This window comes from Vanellus vanellus (assembly GCF_965231255.1).
Source record: "Vanellus vanellus genome assembly, chromosome: 5".
NCBI lineage: Eukaryota > Metazoa > Chordata > Aves > Charadriiformes > Charadriidae > Vanellus > Vanellus vanellus.
This window is the reverse complement of record NC_138910.1, coordinates 46376873-46395736: the sequence shown is the minus strand read 5'-3', so window position 1 is coordinate 46395736 and position 18864 is coordinate 46376873. Positions and strand designations below refer to the sequence as shown.

The following is an 18864-nucleotide window of genomic DNA, read 5'->3' as shown; positions in this document are numbered from 1 at the left end:
GGGCAGTTTTTTTCCTTTACGTTCAGGTTTACTCTGGGAGTGGCATTAGGACTCTTAGTTATCGGTGTTTAGAATTGTTCCTAGGGAGAAAAAAAAACTTAAGAAAATCAGATGTCAGAGGCATTTGGGGTGGTCTTTGGGGTTGAAAAGAAAATTCTTGGCAGCCTCTGATATCTTTGATGTAAAAATAAATTCTTGTTTGCTGTCAAGTTTGAATTTAAGTTTTCAAAGAATCCTTAAAAATATGAAATTTTAATTTAATTGACATTGGCTTGCCATTAATATAGTATTTTCATGCACAATTATTGATCGCTCAATAAATAGTGGGGTAGCTATTTATGTACTGCATTCATTAGTAAATGAAGATCTCATAAAAAGTAAGTAATGTGTAATCCTTGAACACATTAGTTGTGAAGACCACCTTCTGCTTCTGCCTGTGAGGAGTGTGACCATTCCTCATTTCACAGCACGAGAATTAAATCTCCGTACCATTGTTCCAAATTCCACCATTTGTTATTAGTGATAAAAACATGTTTATGTATATCAGAAAGCAGTTAAATCCAAAATCCTAATGCTTTTGCTGGATTAGTCTCATTGACAAGTCCACAGAGGACACATTTATAGTTTTATACATTTTCCTCTGTGTATTCTTGTCTATTTACAATGAAGATCAACATGCCATCTCATGCTAGTCTAAATCCAGAAATTTCTGCAGTCAGTCAGTTCAGACCCTTTGCTTTAACTACAAATTGATTACTTCATCTGAGATAGTGGGTTTACTATCCCAGAAGACTAATTTATAGGTAACTCCTTGCCATTTTTGCATAACATTGTTGTTACAGAATTAGTGTTCTGATTTTCAGGACCTAGTAAGAGCCAAAGGGTAAATAACTAGAGGGGCTTTGCCCAGGGTATCTGTAATGTGAAATCTTTCATTTTGCTCCCTGATTGCATTTCAGCATCGGATAAAAGTTGTTACCTACCCTTGTGGCTGGAGAATAAGTTAATGATCTTTTTTTCAGTGAAGCAGAAAAAATAGCAACTGCATTTGATTCTGAGTTATATGCTATCAGCCACCTTCCACTGAACATTTTGCTAAGACCCAACAGTTAAGTGAGACAGTGCCATATCTCCAGAAATTATAAACTGACAAGAATGATACCAATGAATAATGTTAAGATGCAGAGGAAAACTGTTCATGTTGTATGATTGTCTGAATGGTGAAAGCTACACAGCTTCTCTCATTCATTCTTAGAATCAGACAATGATAGAATGGCTTGGATTGGAAGGGGCCTCTAAAGATCATCTAGTCCAACCCACCTGCCATGGACAGGAACATATTCCACTAGATCTTGTTGCTCAAAGCCCCATCCAACCAGACCTTGAACACTTCCAGGGATGGGGCATCCACAACTTCTCTGGGCAACACGTTCCAGTGTCTTATTGTCTTCACTGTAAAATTCTTCCATATATCTCATATAAATCTACCCTCTTTTACTTTAAAACCATTGCTCCCTGTACTGTCACTTCAGGCCTTGGTAAAAAGTCTTTTGCCATCTTTCCTATAAGCCCCCTTTATATACTGAAAGGCCACAATAAGATCTGTCTGGGGACTTCTCTTCTTCAGGCTTAACAACCCCAAATCTACAAGCCTTTCTTCACAGGACAGGTGTTCCAGTCCTCTGATCATCTTTGTGGCCCTCCTCTGGACCAACTGTAACAGGTCCGTGTCTTTCTCATACTGGAGGCCTCAGAGCTGAATACAGTACCCCATCTGGGGTCTCACAAGAACAATGTAGAGTGGAATAATCACCTTCTTGCTTTGATCTGGGAAGAACAAATAATTCAGTGAATGCAATATGCCCCAGCAGCAACACTGGGTGTGACAGCCTTCCATGAGAAAATAGTAAAATATAATATGGATTTTGGATGTAATAGCCAATGCTCAAAACTTAAAAAAACTTTTACCAAGCATAAAGCTGTTCTTGTTATATTGTCTAAGTCATATACACCCTGTGTACTTTGTGGTGTACTTTTATGAAATATATGTAGTGTTTATATGTGTTCAGTGTTTATACTGTTTACTCACTCCAGTGAGCTGATGCATTTTCAAGTCAGTGTCATTAGTGATTCTTACCAGTCAAGAATGCAAGCTTTCTCATTTAGGCTGATTTTACATTTGATTTAGCCTGGTTTCTTAAATACTGGAGGCTATGCAACTGCATTGTGGTAACAAATATAGGTGGGTGTTAAAAACATATGGCTATATCTCTTCCAAATAATTTTTGAACTCACTGTCCAATTTCAAACAAATTTCAGCAATTTCTAGACATGTTAAACCATAAATCACTTTAAAACTATTTTCACATTTTATAACCATAAGTGAACAAAACAATGTGATCACAAAGGCACTCCTGAAAATGACCTCACAGAGCTGAATGTGACTGCAAAAGAATGACCTTTTTTAAATGCCTTGACTGCAAGACAGGCTCCAGTCAGATCCAGCCATCAACCAGAAGACACAAAGCTGTAGGAAAACAGTCTGTATTTATTATGGCACTCAAAGAACAGCTGTCTTCCTGTAATTACCCTGTGGGTATTAAGTTCAAGCTACTCTCCTCTTGCTCTGCACTGAGTAGATAGTGTTAGCAGGCAATCACTCCAGTGGCCTTTCCACACCTGGCATTGTTACCATAATTTTCCTTGGTCTTCTGGCTTTAAGGGATGTTACTTGCCAGATTAGCACCTTCTGAAATTACTGTTTTGTTAGCACATTTCAGGATGATCTCACATCAAAACAGAGAAGAAAAGCACAAGCCTTTTTTCACCACAGGTCAGAAATGTAGGTTTCACAAGGATAAAACCACCTCATATCGGGTACGTACTGTCTTCAGACACTGCTATTGGCCACGCATGTAACTGGATCTCTATTCGCCACCACACTCTCTCTCAAAAGTTCTGTTCCGTGGCTGAATTCTGAGATATAGCTACCAAGTTTACTTAACTAAAATTGACCTTTTCCTATGGTTTTATTCCAATTACTGTGACAGAACCAGTACTTCTCAGGGGGAGATAAATATTGACTTATGCATATCAACCATGCATGGGAATTTCCAAAGAGTCAAACTGAATCAGAACCTGGAGTCATGTGACCTCAGTTTTTGTGATTTAGAAAATTGCCAAATGTCACTTTGTAGTAGCATAAATACCAAATGAAGACTTTTATTGCTGTCAACAATGATATAAAGTCTTGCAAACCTACTCGTGGTTTGTAATTCTCATGTTTTAACTGTGAAGACAGGAGAAATAAGGTGAAATAAATGTGACATATATAAAATTTTGTCTCCCAATAAATATAGAATAGGTACATAGAGACATTTTTTAAAAGTAGAAGCACACTTATTTTTGCTTCATTTTAATGTCCTAGTTCACAAACTAATTGTCACAGGCTAATTTTCTTTAAATTCCAATAAATTACTATGGTTAAAATTCCTTTTTAAGTTATTCATATTCTATCAATCTCATTCCTTGGGAAAACGACCATCACACTAATTTATTTTTTTTTAAGATGTTTGTTTCTTTATTTTGTTTGTTTGTCTGTTTTGTCTCTCATACCATAAAGGGTGAGTGTCATGGGACTTAATATATTGTACCAATATCATAGAATCATAGAACGGTTTAGGTTGGAAGGGACCTTAAAGATGACCCAGTTCCAACTCCCCTGCAATGGGCAGGTACACCTCCCATAGACCAGGTTGTTCGAAACCCCATCCAGCCTGGCCTTGAAAATGTTTAAGAATGGGGCACCTAACACTCCTTGACGGTTTTGGTACCAAGGACACGCATATCCAAGTCACAGAGAACTTCAGTGTCAGAACTAGGAAACAAGCACATAAGCTTGGGCTCACCCAGGCCAAGGAGACATCAGTAAAAATAGGCATAACCATTACTTCTCCAGGAAAAATTCTAAATAAACAGATGGAGCTTCGAGGTCAACCATATGATAAACACTTTTACTAAAAGGAAAAGCAAATTTCAGAAGCAACTCAAATAAAAATATCTTTCAGATACTATTCCATCCTCTACACAAAAAAAGAGTGAAAAGACAAAGGTGTCCTTGAGGAAATTATCAATGAAACAGCGGCTAGTGAGCCTTTTAAAAGGCATATGAAAGAACTGTTCAGGATCCAGTTGTTGTGTTGTACTCACATGCTGTTAGACATAACTTGGGCACACAGGTGACTGAACTCAGCACAAACTTATTTCAGATTCCTTGGAAGTTAGGAGTTATGTACAACTTGTAATGTTTTTCAAACTGGTATATTGACAGGTCTCATCAGAGAGTGCACTGTCCAAGCATAAGCACATATTTTATCCACAAGTGAAGATACAGGTAGAAAATCTATGGTAGATGAATTTCACATGACACTATCACGCAAGGAATCTGTGTAAAACTGGGAGTTAAATATAGAGCTTCTGTAGCCACATACATGCATATTTTTTTTTCTGTACACACATAGAAAAACTATACCCTGTCAAGGATAATTTCATTAACTATATCCAGGATCATATGGAAAGGTAGAGAAAAAAACTGGAGTAAAGTGATAATAGCCCCTGTATTAAACAGAAGGTTCGTGTTAATGTGTTTCAGCTACAGACTCTCAGATATCTTTTATTGTAGCCACAGCTAAAATTTAATTTACGTGGCATAATCTAGACTTGACCAAAAGTATGGGAAAATGCAGCAGTATCTGACAGAATGCTTCTGACAGAGGTATTTTAATACAAGGATCCAATGAGGAAAGATATTTTGTCATTGCCAGTGTTACGGAGAATTTCTAGACCCCTGATTCATCAGGACGTGTCCATAGTAAACTTCCTTAATATATTGCTCAAAGGCTTTTACTCAGACACCTGACTGTAGAAGATATAAGTTTTTCTTTCTAATAAACAGTATTCTTCTCAGTGCAAAAATGTGAAGTAATAAACTCATTTATTTTCACTCATCTATATTTATCTTTATATATGTGTATGTATATAAAAACATATATATACATACACATGCATACACATACATACATATGTGTACATATATGCACACATAAACATACACAAACACACATGTATTTATATTCACACCAATTTACTCTGACAGTAATCACAAATATTTGGGTCCTAGAGATTAGTAAATGTACAAGAACCACAGACTACATGTTTTCCAGTTATTTATTGAGTGTCATGGTTTGCTACCAAAATCATCATTAGATATTTTAAAAAAGGAAAATAGCAGCGAACAGTTCTTTGTAACAAGACACCTCACAACATTTTTAATCAGTTGAAATTAATAATTTTTAGTTTATTTTGCATGTTTAAATATGTGAAATGTAGACAACAGACTTTATTCTGTTGTTAATGTGGGTTATCAGATTGGTTATGCTCTGTAATATTTAGAGTTTAGTTTTATTATTATATCCTATAGCCAGTATTTTATGTAAATGGCTAAAGATGTGGTTTAAATAAAATGCAATTAGATGTAACTGGATAAAAATGTGTTGTCTCTATTTACTTTCTATTAATAGAGCATATTTATCAGTAGGCAAAGCTGGTATTGTATTTGAGTTCTTAGTAAAACATCCAATTCTGCTACTAGCAGACAGTATAAGTTAAAAATCCCTATTTGTTAAATTTCCAGAACTGTGAGAATATAGTTCAGAATTAGTTAAAATACAAATATTTATTTGAAATTAATCAATTACATTTCCTCAAATCTCAGATTCTGCTGATCTTTCATAATATTTGGTAGAATGTCTTATGCTTTTGATTTTAAATTTTGTTACTCATGTAAGTCAACCTGTATATGTGCTTGTCCCTTGAGAAATTAATATTCATTACTTAAAGACAGATGCTATCTCTTCTATGCATGTGAGACCTGCATACACAACTTCTAAATTGCTAGCGGGCTTTGTGTGTGCAGTTTTCAGAGCTCTCAATATATCAAATTGTCTGGTGAGTAAAAATATCTTCTCTTCTCAAGCTGCATAAATAAAGTAGAAATTGAGAGTATCAAAAGATGATTTGAGATACGTAGGCATTAATGACCTTGAGAACACTATTATCCATAACAATCATATTGGGATTCTAGGGAGAATCAAGCAACAAGACATTTTTGTGAAGTATTGCTTTTCTTCACAAAGGTCTCTATTGGAATGAATCTGGAGCTACACAATAAAAATTCACCACCAGCATAATGACTACTAAAACCTGTAGAATCAATCAATCAGAGCTAAAATACAACTAAGATTTGAATTCTGAGACCACAACCTTAAGTCAACGATAGCAGAAGAAAATGACAAAAAATCCTGGTTGAGCAAATCCGATGCCAGTTGTTCTTTTTCTGTATCGAAAAGGCATAAATACCTTTCTACAGAAAGAATCATACATTCCAATCAATACCACTGTCTTTCTATACAGAAAATATTTCAGTGCTATTCAGTTCTTTTCTCTGTGTAAGATAAAACATGCCATCCATATAGACTTAAAATATGGACAAAAAGAAAAACCTGAAAGCCATTCTGTTTGGAGACAACTACTGACCTAGCAGCAGTAAGGAAAAATAACAATACAGGGGTTAAAATGAAAGCACTTGATTCAAGTAATAATAATAATAAAAAATACTATTTTTTCAGCAATGACAAGAAATCTTGGTAATTGTTTTTTCCCCTTTATGAAAGTCATCAACATTTGAAAAACTCTACATCTTGAATACCGGTGATAGTACCAGCAGGGATATTTAAACAAACACAAAAAGGAAGGGCTAATGAAAGACCAAAGACCCAACTAACCAAAATCTTCAAAGAATTAATGAAAATGACCTGATTTCATGCCCAAGATCCTGGCAGACTGTCCTGCTGCCTGAAGAATGAATCTTTTATTAGTGTTAAACAGCTTTTATGCTACTTCAGTGATTGCATGAAACCATTAAGTTGCAGCGTCTATTATCCTAATTTTTTTAGGGCAACTTAAGTGGTTTGTGAACTTACTAACTGAAATGATGACACATCATGTTCTCAAAATTAATGTTCTTTGTTCTAGGGGAATGTATCAGTAGGAGGTCTGATGTAATAATTATCCTTAAAATATGAGATTTTGAAAGTGGGTATATTCTGGAAATGGATTATGGTAATGCTTACAAAAAATAAGATTCACTTTCCTCCTTACCATTTGAGATTCCTTAGGAACTTTGATTAAATACACCAAACAAATAAGACGAAATACAAAGACAGACTGTCAAAACACAGGCTCCTGCAGTGTATTATAAAAAAATACAGAAGGCAATCTTGGCATCAATATTCTCTTTTGTTGCCAAGCTGAAACACACTTGTGTTCTTGTCAAACAAACTGACTCCTGAGAACACTCCTAATCCTGCTGGCCTAGCCAGCACCATTCCCTAGTATCCTTCCTAGCACTTGTTTATCTCACCAAAAGAAACTATAACCTTGATTTAAAACCCAGTATTTAATACTGAGCCAACAAAACAGAGTAAGGGGATATGGGGTAGGTCTGACACTGGTCAGTGACAAAACAGCATAGAGACTTTTGAATGTTGTGGGATTAGGCTCACTTACACATTTCTCGTTGTTCACTGAGATTTCTGCAAGATTCTGTAGGAATGTGCTCTTGAGTGATAAGTGCTAGCCCTTCACCTAGAGCAGAGAACTTCTTTGCTGTGCTGCCTCAAAGATGCAACAGAGCTGGAAAGAGCACCTCTGAGCCCCTCATGTCTGTCTACCCTTCTTCCTGGGCCCCAAGTGTCCAACGAGACCTCAGATTCTTTTATCATTGCCCTTGGAGATATCATTTATCATTGCATGTGGAGATATTCCTACATGGGGCAGAACTCCTGCATAACTGCGATTGTGGAGACAGACTTAAAAAGGTGTCCAGTCCTCATTTCCTGCAGCTCTGGTATCTCTGGTATCAATCTGAGAGGCCTGTTAGGCTCCCAGCAACATTGGAGGTAGCCCATATGTCATAGCCATTGAAACATCAGTGAAAGACTGCTTCACCTTTGTAAACATCCATTCTATGTATTTTTCAACCCCTTGAGATTACTGGTAAACTAAAATAGGCTCTGGTTATAATTCATCTAAAAATATTCCTTTAAATTTTCCATTATGTATCCATAGCTTCTCAGTTTAAATTATCTGTTCCTTTTTTTCCACCTTCTGACAAGTATGCACCGTCCAGAGAATCCCCTGGATAAATAGGTCAAGAAACTAATATAATTTTTATAATAGGAATTGCTAATTGTAAAGCATCACTACCTGATATGTGTTTAGGCCCTAAAAATAAAACAAAAATGCTTTCCTACAGAGGAGATTTGCTTTTGAAACAAAGGGCTGGAAATTAGATGACTTCGGAGAACATCATTGTTAGACTTGGAAATACAATCATTTAAAGCTTTTATTTTGCTCAAGTATGTAATTATTCAGGCAGTTTCACCAAAGCCAGTTATTTAACTTGTGTCATGTCTTTGTTATGCCCACCTAACTAGACAAAGAGAGGCTGTTAATGTATATCACAATCAGTAATGAAACTTACTAATATTTTCCAGATCCAAAAACTCTTTTAAAAGTCCTACCTTTTTTTTTAACTTTAATTAAGCTGTTATTCAACTGTAGGAAATTACTGCTGTTTGATTCCACAGGACCAAAATAAGCATCTTTTTCTTCTGTGTACCTATACTGCCTGTAATAATGAGGCCACAGTACTAGACTACAAATACTACTTTTTCAGTGGAAATCTGTGAACTCGCAATCCCAGAAACTCGCTTTGAGCTGCTCTTCTCTGTTCATAGCCTATGAGCCACTGGATTTAAAAAAATGACTTTGTGAGCCTAGTAGTCTAGCCTTTTGTAAACATTCTGAGAATGATGATCTATCTGATTACTGTACCTTTTATCCACCAGGCTGAATGGAAAATTCCTTAAAGCAAGCTGACCCATTATAATGAAGGCCAGAAGCAATTTACTGATACAGTGAATTTCTGGAAAAGTCAGACAGAACTGTTCCTGATATTTATTCCCTATTGATATGGCAATTGTGGAAGATAAACTTGCTTGCTCTCTGGTGCATTTATAACCCCAGTTCCCAGTTGCCCAGCCGTGACACTGTACATGCAATTCAATGCCCAAGGAAGCAAAGGCCCTGAAGAGTTGAAGGCAAAGGTTGACCAGTTTGCTAAGCTACCTGTTGAAAGCTACCTTGTCACCTATTAGATGTACAGTTGGCTGACTACAGCCCATTTCTTACTTCAACTTCTACAGTACTAATTTACATAATTTCTTTCTTTGATATATCCTGTTCCACTCCACTGTCACTACCTGCCTCACCTTTTGTGGGTTTTGTATGTGATGGATATTGAGGTCCATGGCTGAGAACGGAGCTCCTGTCCTAGTTTCCAAAGAAATAATCTTATTTTAAAAAGAAAAAGCTCTGATGCTTCCAGTACCAAATGTGCCCTTCCAAAAAATTTTCAGTGATGATTGCTTCTAGAATGTGATCAAATGTATAAGAAATAATAGCACCAAGAAATGCCATCGCATTGTTTCCTTAGACATTTGAAAGGTATGATGGAGAGACACCTCTTTTCAGCCCTCCATTTTCCTAAACATTTGTATCAAAAGAAATCATTGAAGACATTTTATTAATTCTTCTCAATGCCTTAAAGTTCCTAAATTATCAGTTCAAAGCAACCTCAGGAAGACCACAAGGAAATGCCGTTCCAGATTGTACATTAGGATGAAAATCACAAATTGGGGCATGCTGATGCTTGTATCTACAACTGAACCCCCCATTTTTTTTATTACACAGGCTGTCAGGAATATACATGTGTGAAGTCTAGTGATAGCTGTGGGCTAAAATTTGTTGATAGGGAATAAAAAACATAACTCTAATGTTGTCTTTACTTAACTTTACACACAAGTGTTTAATATATTTGTGTGTGTTCTACTACAGTCTTCACTCTTGCTCACGTTACCCTGTATGTTCAGTCATTCAGTTACCAGAGGATTCAGAACACGAGAGGAACCCAATATATCCTAATACAAAATAATCTTTAATCTGAAAGCACTATTTTATAATCCTTTTTTTTTTTAATTGTTCATGAACAAATACAATCCCTTTTAAAACAACCTCTAAAGGTTGTTTTAAGCCACAGGAGTACCATGTTGCACATTGCTACTCAGTTCTTCAGGAGAGTCTTTTTTTTTCCTTTTGCAGACTAGTATTCTACACTTGTTAGGGATATTTACCTCAAAGGGACTTCAATGGTTACTAAAACCTAGTCCACTATTATAAGCACTGCATCTTTTAACCCTTTCCCCCTATTCATAGGATTGGTAAGGTTTTGTAACTTAATATGTCCCATAACTATTTTACTCTTATGATTACAAACCTTTTTTAAATTGCCAGCCTAAACGTATTTATAGCTAGTTTATATCAATTTCGTTTTACGGCAGTGATGGCTTTTGGTTTAAATAGTTCATCTCATTTCATGATGTGTGTATTGACAAGAATTGTATCCTCTTTCAGCTTTCAATTTATTTTTTTCCCCTAAATGCGCCAAATATTTCAGCCTTAAAAGAAAAAGCTAGGCTCTTCCTTCCCCTGATTTTTCACATCTGCTTCAAATTTTAAATCATTTTGCTTGAACAAAACTACACAGTATCCCTGAGGAGATTTCCTCAGGGCCTTATTTGATAGCATGAATACTTCCCTATCTCTGTAGAAATTACCTCTTCTCATACAATGCAGGTTCTTTGCATAATTTCACAATCACTCTTTCCATCCTGGTAACATCTCATCTCACTCTGTTTGGATTTATATTCTTTTGTCTGGGTAGCCGATTTACATAAGAAGCACAGTACTCCCATTGTGTATTAAATAACAAATTATAAACTTGGCTTTCCTTGACAAAATATTTACTGGTATTAACTACAGGAGCCACCTCCCATAAAATATTGACATAGCATTTCCACTAATTTAGAGGTTTTCAGCAGCCATCCAGGTGCTTTCCTGGCATTTCATTTCATAGATCTGTGGCAATGAATGCCACCAAAAACTGGCAATTATTAAATCTCCTGCAGGAGGATATTTCCTTCAAAGAATTATAGGGAATACCACACTGCCGTATAACCAACATGACCAGCCCACCACTCCCATTTTATAGCAACGTTGGTAACATCATTTGCAACTATTTAATGTTCTGCAACCAATTAAAACATTATTACATATATATTTGTCTCTATCCTGTAATGTTGAAAACTCCCCTCCTTGGGGAACTAAGTACTCTACAGAATCAGGTTGTTTGCCTATGGACACAAGTGATCTTTAATGTATATTATAAAATAATAGCTACTATTATTATTAAATTATTATTATTATAAAGTATGGGTGACAGTAGATTTTTTCTACTGCTACCTTCACATAATTTACACATCAGTTAGTTTCATCACATGGTCATTTTATGCCCTGAAGGTCAGATAGGGAGATAAGGCAAAGTGTAACTTTTATCTTTAAAAAAATATTATGCTTAAGTTAAGACCTCTCATAAGAAATTGGGCTCAGTTAATAAGTTTTCTTCCCAGTGCCAACCTTTGGCTTCATCTCTACAATTTATAACAGATTCAGCGTCAGATGAACACTTGTTTATCCACCAGGGAGTGTGGATACAAAGCAGTTGCTTTTTGCCTCATTGGCATACAAAGTTAGAGGGGAAATAGAAATGCTAGCGCAGAGTCAATATAGTGATAATTTTTTCATGTGTTTTAGTCTAAAAATTGGACTCCATCTATTTTAAATGCAAACAGGTTATATAATTTAAGAAATGAAAAAAATAAGGCTACTGGATGTTATCGAAAGCAATTGCCATATATGTTTAGGTGAAAGTAAACTTTAAAATCAGTCTGTCTCCTCTCATGCAAACAACAGGAATCAAACAAGTAGAACAACATTGTTTTACTCAATAGCTGAGAAATAATGACAATGTTGCCATCAAGTTTCAAGTAATCTTCATTTTAACATTCTTTGTTGTTCTCTTTAATATGTGCCTATTATCTTGATTTTATCCATTCTATATCTTTCACGTGTCCTTGATCCCATTCAAATCAGTGTGAAACAATGGTGCAGAATACAGGCCTTCATCTCTGGCACTTTGGTATTTACATAAATATACATTACCCAATTTAATCAAAAGAAGAATAACATGTATTCTCTGCTTTTTAATATGATCTTGATTATAACAGGGAATGTTATTTTGAAATTTGAAAAAATTTGGGAAGTTAATGATTTGATTGAGATTTTCTTTTTTTCTACATCATTACTGCATCTCCTGAGACTGCCAAAGGAGGGGAAAAATAATGGGAATCAAAATTTCATTCTAGTTGCTGCATAATTTTTCCGTTGCTGGAAAACAAAAGTCATACAACAGTCACCTGCTGAAATCTCCTCCAACACATTTTAAAGTATGACATGCATTATGTGCAACTCAATGCTGATTTTACATTATTTTTATTGAGAGCATTTAATTCCTGTTAATCATAAACACCTAGTCCCAGTGTTAGGTTGGTTGTCCTGAGCTAGTCTTCATGGGCAGGAGTCAGGTTTTGGCAGAGAGAGGCAATGGGTCATCTTCTCTGTATAGCTTGGATGTCATTGCTCTGGAGACATGGAAAGAGAGCTGCTACTGGCCAGAGTCCCATCAGTTCTTATGGACCCAACTCCTTCCCCAGAAGAGAGGTACAGCTTTAAGTAGTCTACAGCTACTTTCCACATTTGCACCATTTAAAAAAAACAAACAAACAAACAAACAACAAAAAAAAAAAAATGGTCTTCAGTAATTTTCTGTCTGATCCGGCATGGATGTTGAAATGAAAGGAGATGATTTTCTTTCCCCTTTACTCTTAAAACATCCAGTCTCGGGTGTGGATTTTAAGGGCTGAAGTGAAGAACTAAGGGAAAAGAAACCCTTCTGTTAGCTCTGTTTGGAGTGGCACTTCTCTTTCTTGTTAACATGATTCAGCAGAGTCAATGCAGGCCTGTGTTTTCCCTTTCCTTACCTCTCCATTCAAATCAGGACTGTGTCCCTGAGGGATTGTTTTCATTAGGTAAAAGATAGGTGAGGGAATGAACAGACCAATTAGACTCCAGATCCTTTAGCCTGGGAAAGCTTGTAGAAAAGCAACAGGGATTAAATTTACGGTATGTGGTTTGTAACAAGGTCACTTTGTTCTGCACTACTTGCTGATGGCACCATATTTTACAAGGAAACTTTGCAGTAAGGTTTGTATTTGGAGGACTAAATTAAAAAATGCAATTTTTCTTTTGATTCAGGTAGCTTGTGCTTCTATTGTCTTCCCAGCTTATTTCTTGAAGGGAATAAGCAGAGGATAAGGCATAAACACAAGAAACACTTCCCATGGGATTGTGTAAATTAAAGTCAATCGAAACCTATGCAAAACCCCAAATATTAGAGATATTATTACAGTTCTATAAAACTTAATAATGTTTCTGTAATGATGGTGGAGAGGAGAAAAATTCTCAAAGACCTGATTCAAAGAGCTGAAATGAAATACAATCCCATCTTTCATGTTTTTAGCAAGATGATTTTGGTTCAATGTTGACTAATACAGAATAATAGGAATAAAATATGCTGCCTCAGTCTTTGCATTACTGGTTTTACATTATTGGTCCTGACAGCTGGCTTTTACAATGCAGTAAATATTGGGCAATGCTATTCTGTTAAGACAAGCCACTTCATCAAGCATATTTCCAAATCACACTTTATTTTCAAAATGTGTTTAATTTCTCTATGTATGGCAAAGCAGCCCACTGCAAAATTGACCTGCAACAGAGTGCCCTCTACTGCACATATTTAGGAAAGGAAAATAAAGCAAGTTCCTTAAAAATAAAATCTTTATGGACTGAGACCAGCAGTTTTGTCACAGGCCACTGGACATTGAACTAAAGGATGGTATATACATATAGGCATATATCACTCTTACCTTCTTCTCAAGAGCTGGATACCTCTAGGGAATAACATGCATAAATTGTGCACAAAATGCTTCATGGTTCTGAATGAAATCAGCAGTGTCTTTCCATATCATAAATGGTTTATGTTTATAGGTTGGAGAATTATTAGGGAAGTTAACAACCTATCCTGTATTGCCCTGCTGCCACGCCTTTCTCTTTTCTGCCAGTAGGGGCCTATAACAATATGAAATTTTTTCTGCTTATAGATTTGTTTTCTCAGTCCTTTATCTCTCACACTCCCTCATTTCTCCCCTTCTTTCTATTTGCCATTAGGTCACTACTATTAAATTGAATTCTCCTTTTCATTCCCATGTCTGTGATAAATCTATTTGATGTTACCAAGTTATACTTCTTGCAAATGATTAAGAAGATATTTCACCAGTGCTGTCTCAAAAGAGTGGAAAATGACAGGTTACAAATATATCATGAAAGCAATGACAGCAAGGCACAAACTCCTAAGTACACATATACTTTTGAAGTCTTCCCCTGTTTTTTTCTTTTCTCAGTCTGAATTGGGCCAGTCTAATGCTGAGGTTTGTGATGCAACAAACACCTGCAACTTCTGTTAAAATTCACAGTGACTCTTATTGCTCAGTCCCTCAGGGATGAAAAAACTGCTTCTCAAAACACTGGTATAAACTAACATGAAATTCCTTGAGTCACTTTTGAAATGCCCTGATTTGTACAATGAAACCCATGCTTTGCCAGCAGTATCTGTGGAGCCATAATTTCATTCTTAAAGGCTTAGTTTATGTCTTAATGAGCCACACTGAAAGCAATTGAAATGGATCTTGCTGCATGATCAAAGGTGTTCCATGTTAGCCCTCTGAAATTGAAGATGGTGTTTGAAAACCTTAGGATATTTTTGAGTATGTCACTAGGGCAGAGGAGAGGTAGGTAGTAAACAACGTTTCCCAAAGCAACATAATCAATTACCAAAAGTTTTTTTAAACGAAATAGAAACAACACAAGCAGGCATTTCTGTAGTACACAGTGCATATATGGCCTTGCATATATTTCAGCAATGAATTTGGTGTCTATAGATTTGTTCCCACATCTAAAACTTTCCCTTAAAGAAACCCTTGTTGATAATTTACAACTTCTAAGGATGATATCTCTGCAATTGCTTTCCCTTTGCTTCATACCTGTAAATCTTGTATCTTGTGCTAAATCCCTGTCGACTTCTGTCCACAAAATCTGTGTATTCCTGTGAGCGATGGAAGGGTCCCTTATCAGAGAGGAGCCAGTCGAAGGGGCTTGTGGCATGCTGATCCGAAATAGCAGCAACTGCTAAAACCCAGCAATGAAGACTCAGTGCTATCCACTCCCATAGAGCCATCAGAGAGAACAATTCAGCACCAGCACTGCATCGCCATATCATGCTTCCACTGGGGACTTAGAGCCTTCATTCTCTTAGCTTTCCCTCAACACCTAGACAAAATACACAGTCAATTAGATAAGCATACACTAGGCATCCCTTGGAAGTAGAAACAAGTTTCTTTTCTTTCAGCTTAAAGAGATAGTGGCCTTTACTTTGTTACATTTTACATTAGCACAAACCCCACTAGGCTAGTTAAGAGTGGAGTGTTTCAGTACTTCAAATGCTGTGAAACTAATGTCTTCATTAACATCATCAGTGATAATATTTACTGTTGAAGGGAAACCTTCACAAATTGTCAGGGGAGGGATTGTTGGTTTTTTTTTTCCAATAATGCTAGTCATTAATGAGAAATATGCAACACAAGAATTATTGCCTGTTAACATCACTACAAAATCATTCAGCAATGTCTATGCATAAGGTTGTAGTTCAGATATGGGACAGAAAATAGATGAGATTCAGAAAACACAGATTGTTTTCTATTTTTATGTCCTTGGAAAAGTCACTTCATGGTTTGTCTTCACTACAAACATAGTTAACAGACTCAAGTTATTCTGTTCAAACTAGCGTAGCTGAACAAAGAGTGACTGCACTGTCCAATAGCACTGGAGCTAACCATGGTGATGATTTCAATGAGTTATTCATTGCAATTTTGAGTAGCCCTAACAGCAACACTTGACTTTCAGTCCAATTCACTCCAACCCAATGGATCAGCCCAGAAACACTATTTAAATGGAGCCTAAAAAAATTGTTTGCATGCCCAATTAAAAATTAAGTACTAACCACAGTCTCATGCAGGAACTTAGTGAAGACAAGACACAGTTTCTCTCTATACCTCAGTCCCATACCTGTGAAATGAGATAATGATTCTATGTCCTGATCAGATTTTGTGAACATTTCTATGCAAGAGCATGAAGTTGTCAGAAATATTGAAATGACAAAAGTCCTGTAGATTCCTAAATATACAGAAACAATCAGTCCTAGTTTCCATTGTAAGGTAAACCAGCACAGAATTAATTAATATATATTAATGCGAGAGTTTTCATTTTTCTAGCTGATGAATTTACAGGGAGAAACATTTTTTTAATGCTTATTCACTCAAAACAGCACTCATTATGACATTTTTACAGTGTCCCTTGCTATGATTTTTTTTACTTGGCAGGAAAATTTCCTTTACAGTCAGTAATTTAATTTCTAAGGGTACCCTAAATGAAGGACACTTCCAATAGAACAGTTCTGCAACTGCACACTCAGCACCACCCATCCATTGTAACAGAAATGGTGTAGCTGAATAAATATGCTTGTGCATATATTCAAGACATTAATATTCTGAAGAATCTTTTCTACAGACTATAAACATATCAGCTGCAGGAAGTTAACTGCCTCCAGAAGAGCATGGAAGTTCATACAAACTAACATGAATTTACAGTCTAAGAATATAATAATCTGTCTATACAACCAGAAAAAATAGCCAAGTTTTATTGTCTTCATAGGCACAAATGTAATTGTTTGTAACATGATTTGGACCTGATGCTGCAAACAATAAACGTGTAAGTAATCTCACGGAAAAAAAGACCCTATTCATATATTTCATGCTGACCATATGCCAAAGCACCGAGTTTTAACCATAAATGGTTATGAAGATGCAATAGTTTATGATTGTTAAACACAGACTGCATTAATTTTATAAATCCTTTTGAAATGAGATTCCAGGAGTTCACAACAAAAAGCTCTCTAACTTTTATTTATACTCTTAAGCAAACACTTGCATGCAAAAAACTTGCAGATCTGCGTATACTGTATGAGGTTTCAGTATCATCTCCCTGGATTGGTGCTTTCTTTCAGAGGTTGAAGATCATGTACGTGAGGTTATGCTATTGTGTAACCTTCCTCAGATCATATGAAAAAGCATGAACAGATCTGTAGAAAAACTCAAAAGCAATAGATTGGTCTCCTGGCCCTTAAAAGCCATGATGATCATTTTGTAGCCATTTCCTGTTAAAAACTGGCTCAGTGTAAATGAAGAAGAGATGTCTGTCACTTCCAGACAGGCCAGACCAGCTTTTGCATCACAACAGAGTGAAAATCCAGAAATGCTTCTGTGTCTCTTCTTCTTAACAATCAGGGAAAAGTACATTGCACAGCATACCCATTCCCCTCCATCATCCTTTTCATAGACTAGGAAGACGCTGGGCATAATTTCTTGACATAATGTGAAGCTACAAAGAGCATAATGAGAATTTTTTTCATACCTACTGCTGTTATAAAATTGCTAGCTAAGACATAAGGTTCTATTTTTCCTAAATTAACTTTTCTGTTGAAAAAAATCATGTACTGTTTAAAATTACAAGAGGTAGGAGTTTACTTTTTGGGCTACTTATTAACAATAAAGTATTTCAGGCCACTAAACTATAATGATGACTAATTGAGTCCCTTTTGTATTCAAAACGTTAACATTAGGATTGGAAAATTAATTACTTTGTATATCTTCTTGTATATCATCTTCCCAAAACTAGATCAAATGAACACTTGAAAAGGAATAGTGAAGAGCCCTGCTCTATGCTTGCTTTAACGCTACACCTCATGGCATGTCATAAATTAACCATTTCTACACCTTTTATTTACCACTTAAACACCTGTAGAGAACTTGTGTAGTTACAGAAGAAAATAATCTCCTTGTTTGGAAGATATATGAAGATATTTTCCAAACAAGTATAAATATACAGATAGTCCTTAGGGAGAGTAAAATAATTTGTGCATTTCTAACTGATACTTATCCATTTGTCTGTATTGCCCAATCATTGTAGAGTCAGTCAGCATAGCAGTAATTCCCATAACACCCTTGAGAAGTAAACTTGTACCTTGATTTAACAAACAAGGAACTGAAGCATGAGAAGATCAAGGCTAAGATTTTTTTAAGCTATTAGAATGATTTAAATGTGTATTTCCTATTAAAAGATAATTTAGAAAATTTCAGCCTAATGAATTTTCCTAAGGTGTGAAATGTATCTCAAAATTTTAAATATTCAAATTCTCTAATGAATGTAAATACCCTGAAAACATTTTTCAAATACTGTTATAGACATGTGGAACATATAAAGGTTGTAGTTACAACAGCCATCACAGAACTCCAGGGAAGAACAATCTGAATTAAATTTGCCGTAGAGCACCTGCTGGTTTCAGGGTGGGATGTGAGAACTGAGGAATAAATGAACACCTGTTAAGTAACGGAGCTGGTGGATTTTAAAGTGGAGAAGATGCTCTGTAAAGAAGACATCTTCAAACAGAACTGTCATGTCAACATGCTGCCTCTTCAAAGTACTACTGTAGAGGACAATTATCAGGTATAGATACTCAGCACAATTACTTTCTGTTATCCCCAAGGTCTCACCCAG

At 35.9% G+C, this 18864-nt stretch overlaps 1 protein-coding gene across 2 annotated transcripts in view; it reads right to left on the bottom strand.

The window, feature by feature from the left end:
* Window positions 1-15472, bottom strand: part of BRINP3 (BMP/retinoic acid inducible neural specific 3) — a gene marked incomplete at both ends in the record, with an annotated part of 214675 nt that extends 199203 nt beyond the window's left edge. Inside the window, one exon of one of the 2 annotated variants that reach the window (XM_082484649.1) lies at window positions 15237-15472. In XM_082484649.1, coding sequence (XP_082340775.1) covers window positions 15237-15472 — 236 coding nt within the window. The remainder of the gene's footprint in view (window positions 1-15236) is intronic. The other variant, XM_082484650.1, reaches the window with a different exon arrangement.
* Between the last annotated feature and the right edge of the window lie 3392 nt (window positions 15473-18864).